The 12,453-nt window shown below is 57.1% G+C and overlaps 1 protein-coding gene and 1 long non-coding RNA gene across 10 annotated transcripts in view; one reads left to right on the top strand and one right to left on the bottom strand.

The window, feature by feature from the left end:
- Window positions 1–279: 279 nt before the first annotated feature.
- On the bottom strand, window positions 280–3,392 carry LOC135182791 (uncharacterized). Of its 2 annotated transcripts, XR_010305314.1 has the most exons (4): window positions 3,370–3,392; window positions 2,634–2,855; window positions 1,940–2,016; window positions 280–1,071 (listed from the first exon to the last, which is right to left on the bottom strand). It is a non-coding gene; the product is annotated as an uncharacterized LOC135182791 (long non-coding RNA). The 2 variants fall into 2 exon arrangements; XR_010305313.1 differs by lacking the exon at window positions 280–1,071 and having other exon boundaries at window positions 1,657–2,016.
- A 2,389-nt stretch (window positions 3,393–5,781) lies between these two features.
- Window positions 5,782–12,453, top strand: part of NEO1 (neogenin 1) — a 311,645-nt gene continuing 304,973 nt past the window's right edge. For all 8 annotated transcript variants that reach the window (XM_064157224.1, XM_064157230.1, XM_064157225.1 and 5 more), the window contains exon 1: window positions 5,782–6,241. In XM_064157224.1, the coding sequence (XP_064013294.1) occupies window positions 6,127–6,241 (115 nt within the window). In that variant the 5' untranslated portion in view covers window positions 5,782–6,126. The remainder of the gene's footprint in view (window positions 6,242–12,453) is intronic.

Raw genomic sequence — 12,453 nt, forward strand, 5'->3', positions numbered from 1 at the left:
AGATCATCTGTCAGGATCATTTGTCAGGCAGGGAGGTGGTGGAGTCACCAACCCCTAGATATATTTAAAAGTGCCTGGGGATGTGGTTTTGGGTGCACATTGTAGAGTAGGGTTCTAGGTTGGACGTAGTGATCCTGAGGGGCTTTTCCAACCTGAGTGATCTACTTCTGAGCCTCCCACCGTGGCCAGGGAACACCTCCCACTAGCCTAGGTCATTCAAGGCCCCATCCAACCTGGTCTTGAACACTTCCAGGGATGGGGCATCCACAACCTCCTTGGGTAACCTGTCTAGTGCCTCACCACCCCCACCAGCAGGAACTTCTTCCTAATCTCCAGCCTAAACCCTCCTCATGCTCCAAGTTTGCAGCCCGAAGGTGTTTGTTTCTTGAATGGAGGAGGCTCCCAAGTTGAGAAACGCTGCCTGTGCAGCTGCAGTTTGTCCCTTTAGTGCCTGTGCAAGGTGAGAGTTTACTTCTAATTAGCTGCCGAGCTGCTCCTGCAGCAGCTCCCCGGCCTCGCCCCTCCTGCACACCAGGCCCTGCTCTGCTCCTCGCCCTTGGCTCTGTGGCCCCTGCTTTATTTACTGCACACTATTCAAATAGTGCTCTGCAGACAGATTTATTCCCTTCCTCCTGGGCTTTTCCATGCTGATCATCACTATGGTATCCAAGTGCTTCAGGAACTTCGTTTTCTCAGAGCTGCTGGGGTTGCCCTTATTTCACAGGCGAGGAACTCGGGCATGCAGACAGAACAGCAGGAAACACCTTTTCATTTCAGAGGTGGCATTAGAAACACTCACAGCCTGCTTCTGTCAGGAGACAGGACGTGGCAAAGCATCTAATTTAGCCAAAAGTTGAAGCAGCTCTCGTTTGCTGCAGGTCTATCCAGGAGTGCTCTTCGCTTCTGCCGATCAGACTTGGAAATGTCGCAGCAGGCACCCAGGAAGCGCAGGCTGCATGTGGCTGGGGAGCCTCTGCTTTGCATCCCACGGGAGCCCTGCAGCCTTTTGCTGCAGCCCTTTCCTCAGCTGGCACCTGCCACAGCCAGGTACAGAAAGTGCCAACGTCTGACCTGCACAGGAAGCACAGACTCACGGAATTAACCGGCCTGAGCTCCGGGTTGAGCTCATCGAGACCAACCTAGCACCCAGCACCTTCTAATTAACTAACCCTTGGCACCAAGTGCCCCTGCCAGTCTGCTTTTGAACACCTCCAGGGATGGGGACTCCACCACCTCCCTGGGCAGCCCATTCCAGTGCCAATCACTCTCTCTGCCAGGAACTTCCTAACAACAGCCAGCCCAGACCTGCCCTGCCACAGCTTCAGCCTGGGTCCCCTTCTTCTGCTGCTGGCTGCCTGGCAGCAGAGCCCAACCCCAGCTGGCTACAGCCTCCCTGCAGGCAGCTGCAGGCAGCAATCAGCTCTGCCCTGAGCCTCCTCTGCTGCAGGCTGCACCCCCCCAGCTCCCTCAGCCTCTCCTCACAGGGCTGTGCTCCAGGCCCCTCCCCAGCCTTGCTGCCCTTCTCCAAACACCTTCCAGCACCTCAACATCTCTCTGCAATGCAGGAGCCCAGAGCTGGACACAGCACTGCAGGGGTGGACTGAGCAGTGCTGAGCACAGGGGCACAAGAACCTCCCTTGTCCTGCTGCCCACACTGCTCCTGAGCCAGCCCAGGATGCCAGAAAGTCAGTGGCAGGTGCTTAGGCACTTGCCATGGTCCCTTGAGCTTGGCTCAGCATCAGAGCCAGGCTAACCCTTTAGCGCCGGCAGGCTTTATTGTGGTGTTTCCTGTCTTGGGAGTGTTTTGCTTTGCAGCCTGAGTACTGCTGTTTTGTTGTGTGTGTCTTCCTCTTCCATTTAGAGATTAAGGTAAAGAAACTCTCAGAGCTTTAATCTGGTGTTGACATGGCTGCAGGCCTTCAGCAGTGTGGCAGCTTACCCTGTGTGAGGAACGGTTTGCCTGTGTTGAGCGCACAAAGGGGTCGGGCTGCTTTCTGGGTGTACTTCAGGGACCTGCTGCCAGTAGAGACAAGACAGTTTTCCAGGTTGGTCTTCCTCCACCTTCCTAAATCCTGACCTTTCTGCTCTGCCTCCCTTCCTCAGTCTCTGTCTGCACTTGTACTTTGCTGTCTCTAGGGAATCCTCTCTCCTTGTCACCCTTGCCGTGTCCTACACCAAGCTCTCGGGGTGGGGTCTATCTTTGCCCTGCCCCAGGTCTCCTCTCTGACCCCTTTTGCCCAGCAAGTTCTCCTCAAGCCAGATACCTCACTGACCTCAGTCATCCCACGTCCTCCTGGTTTGCATGTCCCTCTCCTGCCAATTTTCTGCCATTCCCACTCTGTTTCCAAGGCTTCTCCCAACAGACTGCCTTCTCCCAACAGTCTGCCTTCCCCAACTGGCTGGCTTCCAGACTCTTGCTTCTGAGCTTTGCTCTATGCTTCCCCACAGGCACACCCACTTTCCCTTTCCAACTCCCAGGTCCTCTCCACCACCCCAGAGACCCTGTCTTTCTCCAGACCTGCCAACTTGCTCATCCCAGATCCAGTTCTTGTCCCTGCTGCCTGCTATTCAAGGAGGTTCTTGCTCCGCATTTACGTGACTGGAAGGACGAGTTCCCTGCTCACCCTCCTTACCTGCACACTTGGCATGGTCCAGAGCAGCTGGGAACTGGAACTGCAAGTCCAGCTCTGACTCCCCACAGCCTTGGGCTGTGAGGTGCTGGCTGAGAAGGGAACTGCTGGAGAACCACGAAGGGCTGGCGAGAGCAAACAGGATTTCCAGTGAGGTGTTTCACGGTGGGTTTGGAGGGAACACCTCTGGCAAAATGACCATTCTTGTTTGCAGGCTCCAAGATCCTGGACAGAAGGAAAGGAAAGAAGAAATGTTTGTAATTTAACCTGAGGTATGAAGTTCAGATGGTTACATTTCAGCACAGTGGTTAGTCTGACACTGGTAAGGAGTGTCTGAAGGCAGGATTTTACGATGGGAATTACTACCCAGCTTCAGCAGGAGTTACACTACCACTCCTGCCTTTTAATCAGGGCTTCCATTTCCAGTGTAAATTACAGTTCGTTGCTGGTTAATCCTTCTGGCATATCAGATATCAGCCTAAGTCGGCAAGCCTAGTACGGAGCAACCCAAACATCCTTCCGAGGAGGTAATTACTGCTCTTTGTGAGAGCGCTCCGGGAGATTTTTAGCAGAGGGCCATCCCCCCCCTCCCCCCTGTTTCCTGACAGAGACAACGTGCAAAATCCTAGGCGACTGGAGCAGGTTTCCCAGGGAGGACGACTTCAGCCACCTGTACTCCGCAGTCATGTCAGCGTTTAATTAGCCGTGCAGCTCTCGCTGCCTGCAGCAGAAGGCACACCTGTGTCTGCTGCGCTGCGGAGCCTCCCTCGCCGGAAAGCCTCCAAACCAAACCAGCTCTGCGGATGCCGACGGGTCAAGGGATGATTCCAGGGGCATACAGCGGTGCCTCGCATCGGGAGGGGCAGGCTGGCCGCGCACACCGCGAGGTGATGGAGGCAAACGCTGCTGCCGGGGGTCCGCAGTGCCTCGGCGGGAGCGTCGCCGCCAGCCTAAACGCCTGCTTCTTGCTGGAACCAGGGGGTTCTAAACTACTTTCCTTTCCAATCGCTCTCCGCTACGGACATTTTCGGGGCGGGGGGGGGAGGCTGCACCCGTGTTTCACGTCCCGCAGTGCCCCAGGGGTACGGTTACCTCCCGGTTACCGCTTCCCCAGCCCCGGTGCTACAGAATTGATGTGCTGCAAGAGACGATTCAATTAGTAATAAACCGAGCGAGGGTAGAGCGCTCGCTGTAAAGAAAGATAATTCAGCGGGCAACAAGCTGAGAAAAGGGGGGGCGGGGGGGGGAGCGTCAGGGTACACTTCATATGATTAACGAAGGAAGAAGGTGTATTTATAGCCCTCATTGTGTCCTTTGTAAGGATACGGCAGCCACCAGCCGGCTGCTAACGCCGCAGCATTCGAACGGCGCGGATCTGAATGGCAAATGCCGCGGAGAACTAATTCCCCCCGGGAGGACGAGAATACATTTCATTTGCCTTTTTAAAGCGCGTTTAGCCTCCCCTCCACATTTATTTATCCTCCGGTTTGAGCAACGCGCTGATGACCCAAGGTAGCATCCCCAGCGGAGCAGCGGAGCAGCACCTCCTCTCCCCCCCCTCCCTCCCGCAGGAAAACAAGTTTTTGCAAGTTATTTTTGCACCATCAGTGCCATTTCTCCCTTCTCTCTGGAAGCGAGGCTGCCGCATCGCCCCGGCGGCTCCCAGCAACGCGCTTCGCAGCTACTCCTCCTCCTCCTCCTCCTCCTCCTCCTCCTCCCTGCCACATTGCCAAGGACAACCAGATCGGCTCTTTACGGTTTGCTTTTGCGCCGCTTGGTGCGCGGCCAACACACACAGACCCTGCAGCTACGCCGGGCCCCGGCGAGGGGAGAGGAGAAGTCTGTTTCACTGAAGGGCGGGAGCTGGGCTGCATCGCTCTCTTCGGTGTGAGGAGCCACAGGCCGCCGAAACGAGCCGAGAGGCAGTGGCTGCCGCCGCCACCTCCCCGCTGCCGCCACCTCCCCGCTGCCGCCGCTCGGCTCCCCTGCGGGTCTCGCCGCGGGGCGGGCGGTGTCAGCCGCAGGAGAGCGGCCCCGGTCAGAGGGGACTGACCTCCTGGGGGACTGACCGCCCGAAGGCACGGCGGCCCCAGTCTGAAGCACAGCAGCCCCAGGGCCGGCGGTACCGGGCTGAGGGGACTGACCGCCCGAAGGCATGGCGGCCCCAGGGCCGGCGGTACCGGGCTGAGGGGACTGACCGCCCGAAGGCACGGCAGCCCCAGGGCCGGCGGTACCAGGCTGAGGGGACTGACCGCCCGAAGGCACGGCGGCTCCAGCCTGAAACGGCGGCTCCAGCCTGAAACACGGCAGCCCCAGGGCCGGCGGTACCGGGCTGAGGGGACTGACCGCCCGAAGGCACGGCGGCTCCAGCCTGAAGCACGGCAGCCCCAGGGCCGGCGGTACCGGGCTGAGGGGACTGACCGCCCGAAGACACGGCGGCTCCAGCCTGAAACACGGCAGCCCCAGGGCCGGCGGTACCGGGCTGAGGGGACTGACCGCCCGAAGGCACGGCGGCCCCAGTCTGAAGCACGGCGGCCCCAGGGCCGGCGGTACCGGGCTGAGGGGACTGACCGCCCGAAGGCACGGCGGCCCCAGGGCCGGCGGTACCGGGCTGAGGGGACTGACCGCCCGAAGGCACGGCGGCCCCAGGGCCGGCGGTACCAGGCTGAGGGGACTGACCGCCCGAAGGCACGGCAGCCCCAGGGCCGGCGGTACCGGGCTGAGGGGACTGACCGCCCGAAGGCACGGCGGCCCCAGGGCCGGCGGTACCAGGCTGAGGAGAGTGACCGCCTAAGTGACGGCGGTACTGGCCCAAGGGGGTCGGCCACCTGAAGTAGCGGCGGTCCCGGCCTGCGGGCGCCCCAATGCCTCTAGCCCCCAGCCCAGCGGCCTGGGCGCACCGCACTGCCTCCAGCGCTCCCACCTCCCCCTCCCCCTCCCGTCGCGGCCGTTCCCGCGGGCGGGGGCGCGGCGCAGGCCGCTGCGCAGGCGCGGTGAGAGGCGCGGCCGGGCGGGAGCGCGCACACCTGCGCGGGGGTGTAGCGGGGGGGGGGGGGGTGGGGGGAGGCGGGAGCGCGTGCGCGCGGACCCCCGCCCGGCCGGCGGCGGCGGGAGGGGAGGGGCGCGCGGGGCGCATGCGCGGGCGGGGGGCGGTCCCGCGAGTGTGTGTGCGGGGCGGGGGGGCGGGAGCGGGCGAGGGGAGGAGCGCGCAGCGAGCGCCCCTCCGGCTCCGTGCGAGGCAGCGGCGGAGCCCGGCGCTGGGACCGGCCCGCGATGGAGTAGAGCCCGGCCGCTCCCGCCCGCCCTCCTCGCTGGCTGCGCTCCGGGGCGGCTGTGCGAGCCCCGCCGCCTGGCTGAGGGCCGCCTCTTTGGAGTGCCGCAGGGACGCAGCCCGGCGGAGGAGCGCGCCCCGGCAGGCGAGGCAGGAGAAGCTCCCCCCGGGGGGGAGGAGGGGCTGGCGCTGGGTGCCCGGCTGCCGGGCGCGGGGAGCGGAGAGATGGCGGCGGGGAGAGCCCGGCGCCTCCTCGGTTCCCTCTGGATCGCCCTAATCCTCTGGCAGCCGGACCCGATCGCCGCCGCCGCTCGGAGCAGCTCCCAAAGCCTTCTCGCAGGTAAGGAGCCGGGCGAGACCCTGACAACCGCGGCGCTGGGCGCCGAGGAGGTGGCGGCGGCGTCGCGGTGAAGAGGGGGGTGTGAGAGAACGGCCGGGGGCGGCGGCGGCGGGCACCGAGGGGGCTCGCGTCGGGGCTCGGCGAGCCGCCGGGGGAGCGGATGGGCGCCTCGTCGCGGCGCGGCTGGCGGCCCGGGGGAGCTCGGAAGAGGGAGACGAACGGCGGCGACTGCCGGTGCTGCCGGGTCCCCTCTGTTTGCGGGAGCCGGGACGGCGTGGGCGGCGGTAACGCGCACCAGCAGAGGCCACTACACACCTCCGTAAGCGGGTGGGGAAGGCTGCCGGCCCCTGGCCCGGGAGGGGCGAGAGGCACCTGGGTCCCCTTGCTGCAGCCTCGATCACCTGTGCGCCGACCGCGGCCTGGAGCACGCCCGGAATGAGCAGGGGTGGGCTCAGCCTCCGGACCTGGCGAGCGTTGCTTGGAGCTGGTGAGGGAACCGTGAGTGGAGAGGAGATGGCAGGCAACCTGTGGAGGAGAGGAGATGGCAGGCAACCTGTGGAGGAGAGGAGATGGCAGGCAACCTGTGGAGGAGAGGAGATGGCAGGCAACCTGTGGAGGAGAGGAGATGGCAGGCAACCTGTGGAGAGAGAGGGGAACTTGCCTGGAAACTGTGCCGCAGTGGCCCAGAAAGGAGCGGTCTGGCAGCGGTTCAGCCGCTGTGGTTCTCACACCTTTTACCATTGTTACCTTTAACGATCCGTTATTGAATCCTGGTTCTTTATAGGCTACCAAAGCCGTAATCTCCTCCAGATGAAGCACGGTGCGCAGCCCAGGAGGCTTTCTTCTGAGAGCCCCTTTAATGCTGGAGGGAGCTCCCTAGTTTAGCAGTAAACCTTAGCTGCTGGCTTTGCAAAGCGTCGCCTTTAAAACCGAATTAAAAGTTACTTTTTTACTCTTTTCCTTCCTCCCCCTCCCCCCCCCCGATCAGTGACTGGTAGAGAGCTTGAAAGAAAATCCTCAATCTTGAAGGCTGGGATTTTATTTTGCTCTTTTTCTTTCTTTTTGGGGGGGTGGTCGTTTTGTTTTCTGTACTCCCCTGTAAGATGATCTTTTAAAAAGCAAGCTTTGTGCAAGTAGGGGTTGGCCAAAAACCCCAACCCACCCCAACCTGCTGGTTTGTAGCAGCTTGGCAAAGTGAGAGCGGTTAAAGTGATTTAGAATGATGTAATTACCCTGTTTCAGATTACGTTAGGCAGAAAGGTTGTTCTCAGCTTGGATACCCCTGGTCGTAACCATGCAGGCTGACTCCTGTTGACAGGCAGCAGAGTTTATTCCCTCTGTAGAAGCTTTGCAGGTTCCTGGTATGAAGCAGATTCCTTTTTCCCTGGTGATAAGCGCTGTGCTTGGATTCAAAGATCTCCAGAGTGTGTGTAACAGATAAGTTACTACGTTCTCGGTTCGATGTGTGAGCGCTTGCCACGTGATGGTTCTTTGTCAGTATTTACTGCTCTGCTGACAGCTCACTGTAGCTACAGTCCTGCTGCTTGGGAAAGGAAAATAAAAGCCCTTTATGGCTTGGGGGAATCACATTGGTAGGTGAAGTTTTATCTGCTTCAGCCAAAGGTGCGAATTAAGTCAGCGATGCGCTGAAACGGGCGAAATAAAACCACCTGTGTGCCCAGGTGGCCAAGAGAGCCAGTGGCATCCTGGCCTGCATCAGTAATGGTGTGGCCAGCAGGAGCAGGGAGGTCATTCTGCCCCTGTACTCTGCACTGGTTAGACCACACCTTGAGTGCTGTGTTCAGTTCTGGGCCCCCCAGTTTAGGAGGGACATTGAGATGCTTGAGCGTGTCTAGAGAAGGGCGAGGAGGCTGGGGAGAGGCCTTGAGCACAGCCCTACGAGGAGAGGCTGAGGGAGCTGGGATTGGTTAGCCTGGAGAAGAGGAGGCTCAGGGCAGACCTTATTGCTGTCTACAACTACCTGAGGGGAGGTTGTGGCCAGGAGGAGGTTGCTCTCTTCTCTCAGGTGGCCAGCACCAGAAGGAGAGGACACAGCCTCAGGCTGTGCCAGGGGAGATTTAGGCTGGAGGTGAGGAGAAAGTTCTTCCCTGAGAGAGTCATTGGGCACTGGAATGGGCTGCCCGGGGAGGTGGTGGAGTCGCCGTCCCTGGAGCTGTTCAAGGCAGGATTGGACGTGGCACTTGGTGCCATAGTCTAGCCTTGAGCTCTGTGCTAAAGGGTTGGACTTGATGCTCTGTGAGGTCTCTTCCAACCTTGGTGATACTGTGGTACTGTGATGTAAAGGACTGGAGAGGCAGGGGAACACCAGGTTCTAGGTCCAGGTGGAGGTTTAGCTGTGAGACTGGTGGCCTGGCTTGTGGAGGCTGTAGGCTGCTGTGTCCACAGCGGCAGGCTTTTAATGCAAAAACACACATCACCCCCTCTCCCCCCCCCCCCCCAGCCTTTTGGTGTTTGTAGAGATGACACAAAGCAGCAAAAGTTAGAGATTTGGAAGCCCATGTTCTTTGTAGCTGTGTGAGTGACATCTGATGCCAGCTATAAATAGCCAGTCATTGCTCTCTAAGGAAGAGACGAGTGTGGCTGAATTATTCTAGGGGAAATCTGTGTGATTCACTTGGTTTGTGTATCTCTAAAACACCAGTGTGTTTCCTAGCCTGATTGCTTGCTTTGCAAACAGAGTAAAAGATGCTGATTTCAGAATTAGGGTAATCACTTCACTTAGGAGTAGTCCTAACCTCCCCCAAAATCAGCAGTAAGGAACAAGCGTTGAGTAAATCTTGCCTCTTGGAACTGTTTGAAACTGACCTGAGATGAAAGTAAAAACTTTGATCTCTGCAGGATTGCATTATTAAGAATGAGGAGGTGGTGGAAGCCTCATCCCTGGAAGGTTTTTAAGGCCAGGCTGGATGTGACTTTGAACAACTTGATCTAGCGTGAGGTGTCCCTGCCTATGGCATCAGGGGTTGGAGCTGGATGATGCTTGAGGTCCCTTCCAGCCCTGACAATTCTTTGATGCTATGAAATTGAGATTAGTGTCGCTTGTAATTCCTAGTAGCACAGCTGTGGCAACCTGTATGCACTAATAAGGTTGTAAATCAGGATATTCACAACTGGGAGGGTTTGGTGTTCTTGGAGTCCCTGGAATTGCTCTTGAAGCCTTTGGGGGTCGATGTGTGCGCTGTGGTTAGAAGGTTAAGCTGGGTGGTGGCATGGGAGCTGCCCGAGGTGGTGGCATGGGAGCTGCACAAGTTGGTGGCATGGGAGCTGCCCGAGGTGGTGGCATGGGAGCTGCACAAGTTGGTGACATGGAATCTGCACAAGGCTCCCCAAACTGGTCTTCTGAGCAGCGTGTTGCTTGCAGAGCGCTGGTGCAGTGTGTGCTGCTGTGGAGGGGTGCAGGCGGTGTATGGGAAGCGGCAGAGGGTGGGAGCGTGGCTCCTCTGGGCTCCTTAGAAACACAAGGTCATGATTTGTTTCTGGTTTGTGTGCACTTCTCCATTATTTCTAAATATATCCCAGGTTAAAAATAGAGTGGAAATAGATGGGGCTCAGTTACATCCCAAGTCGCTTCGGCACGGGGCTCCAGCTGGTCCTAGTCAGCCCCCTGCACCCTGGGTGTTGCCTCTGACCCCATGCAGTGGTTTGATCGCTCCTATAGCTCCTGCGATGTGCAGAGGAGGCCCAGCTGCCTCTGCACCTGTGTGAACAGCAGCAGTGAGGAGCTGGGCAGATGCTGGAGCGTGGTTTTGGTGAGGGTGAACTGCTGTTGTTCCACTAACCCACGAGTCGTGGTGCCTGTCAGCATGGCTTGTGGCGCTGCGCTCTCGCTTGACCTTAGCTGGAGGTGCCTAAGTTGCGTGTGGCTTTTGCAGCCTGTGTTTGGTTTGTTAGTCATCTTGGTAGCTAGCACTTCAGTTGAAGAACTGCAAGTCTTGTGCCCAATATCATGGGGAAAAACAGCAAACAAAAATGATCATTTTTAGTAGATAAGTTTGAAAAACAATCGCTTGGCTTAGTTGCCTCCTGCTAACTTAGCAAAGCAATTTCGGTTACTTGCAGTAGATGTCTCTGTATAAAAATGAGGCTGTTTGGTTGTTCCTTGTCACTTGGAGCACATTAACCTTCAACCAAAGCTTTTCAGAGAGAGCTGACAGCAGTGTTAGGTACCTGACTCCAGCTCAATGCATTGCCAAGAGGAGGAGGGCAATAGGAAACCACAGTGGAAGTTGTGGGAGTTAAGAAAATACACAAAAGCAACACAATTGGTTTGCTACCCTTTGCTTTCAAACTATAAACCCTTTGAACTTGTGCAACAGCAGCCTGGCCTGAGTCTGATAGAGGCTTTGAAGGGACATTTTTGTGCCATCACTACTTTGGCATGGAAGTGTTGCTGTGTGCTGATGTTTGTTGCTGACTATTCCAAACGTGCAGGGCTTTTATGTGCAGGATTTTACCCGTTTCACTTTGCATTGTCTGTGAGGAGGTAGAACTTCAGACTCTCACTGGTAAGCAATTAGTGCTCATTTCCCACAGGGAAGCTGTTCTGGTGTCCAGCAGTGGAAGTGAGGCTTCATTCTGCTTCTGTTTCACCCATTTGTAGGGATTTTCATGGGTTTCAGTGCCAGAATTCAGCTGGCTGCAGGGCCAAGATGGCAGCTTCATAGAATCATGGAATTGTTTAGGTTGGAAAAGGCCTCCCAAGATCATCCAGTCCAACCAGTAAGCTAACACCACTGTGGCCATCAAACCATGACCCCAAGTGCCATGGCCACAGGTTTCTTGAGCACGTCCAGGGATGGGGATTCCACCACCTCCCTGAGCAGCCTCTGCCAATCCCTTGCAGCAAAGAAATGTTTCCTCATCTCCAACCTGATCCTCTGCCACAATTTCAGGCTGTGTCCTCTCATTCTGTCATCTGACACTAGGGAGAAGAGACCAACCCCACCTCATTCCAACCTCCTCTCAGGGAGCTTTAGAGAGCTATGAGGTCTGCCCTCAGCCTTTTCTTCTCCGGACTGAACACCCCCAGCTCCCTCAGCTGCTCCTCCCCAGTCCTGTTCTCCAGCCCATTCCCCACCTTTGTTGCCCTTCCATGGCATTCATCTTGAGTCCTGGGTGCAGAGCAGGTTTCCTTCCTTTTGGATGAGCGTGAAGAGCTTGTCCAAGCTCTGAATCACCTCAAAATTCAGCCCAGGTGATGCTTCCTTGGTGTGGGTGCTGTCTCTGGAATCCAGGGGGCTGCAATAGGTCTCTACCCCTGGAATAGTTCAGAACAGTGCTCAGAGGCTATTGATCTTTAAAAATCTAAGGGCAAAGCAGCCCTTAACAGAGAAAATGGCTCAGTGCTGTGGAAACCAGAGTCATATTTTACTGATTGGATGCTATCGATTGCATTCTGCAGTTAAATTGGCAGGATGAAAGTGGTGATCCTGATTAATTCCACAGAAACAGATAAGCAGAGTTGGGGTGTGTGGAGGTGCAGAGCTCTGCAGGGAAATGGCAGCCCTGGCTTGGCCTGCTTTTGGGTGCTTCAAGTGATTTTTAGTGTTTTTACCTTTTTTAATCATTCAATATTCATGCAGAAGCAAGTGTTTCATTTTACAAAGCAAGCAGGCTGCCAGCTTATGGCAGATCCTTTTCACATCCCTTGAACCAGCTTTATTTATCTTTTATTAGAGCTACTCTTACCAAAGGGAGTGAAGGGACTGGCAGTGTCCTGCTGTTCAACTTCCTTGAGTGTTTGGGTAGTTGTGTGGAGGATGTTAACAGCCATGAGATAGAATCATTTTACTTGGAAGAGACCTTTGAGTCCAGCTGCTAATCCAGCACTGCCAGGTCACCACCTCTGCATGATTTTATATCCCTCCAGGGATGGTGACTCCTCCACTGCCCTGGGCAGCGTGTTCCAAGTCTTGACAACCCTGTTGGGGAAGAGATTTTCCCTTAGTGTCCAACCTAAACCTCCCCTGTCAGAGCTTGAGGCTGTTTCCTCTTGTCCTGTTGCTTAAGAGAAACCTCCGAGTCCCACTTTGCTCCAAGCTCCTTCCAGGGAGTGTAAAGAGTGAGAAGGTCTCCCCTGATGACTTCTGCACTGCCCTGGGCAGTGTGTTCCAGGGCTTGACAACCCTGTTGGGGAAGAGATTTTCCCTTGGTGTCCAACCTAAACCTCCCCTGGCAGAGCTTGAGGCTGT

Source organism: Pogoniulus pusillus, chromosome 17 (genome assembly GCF_015220805.1).
Source record: "Pogoniulus pusillus isolate bPogPus1 chromosome 17, bPogPus1.pri, whole genome shotgun sequence".
NCBI classification, from domain to species: Eukaryota; Metazoa; Chordata; class Aves; order Piciformes; family Lybiidae; genus Pogoniulus; species Pogoniulus pusillus.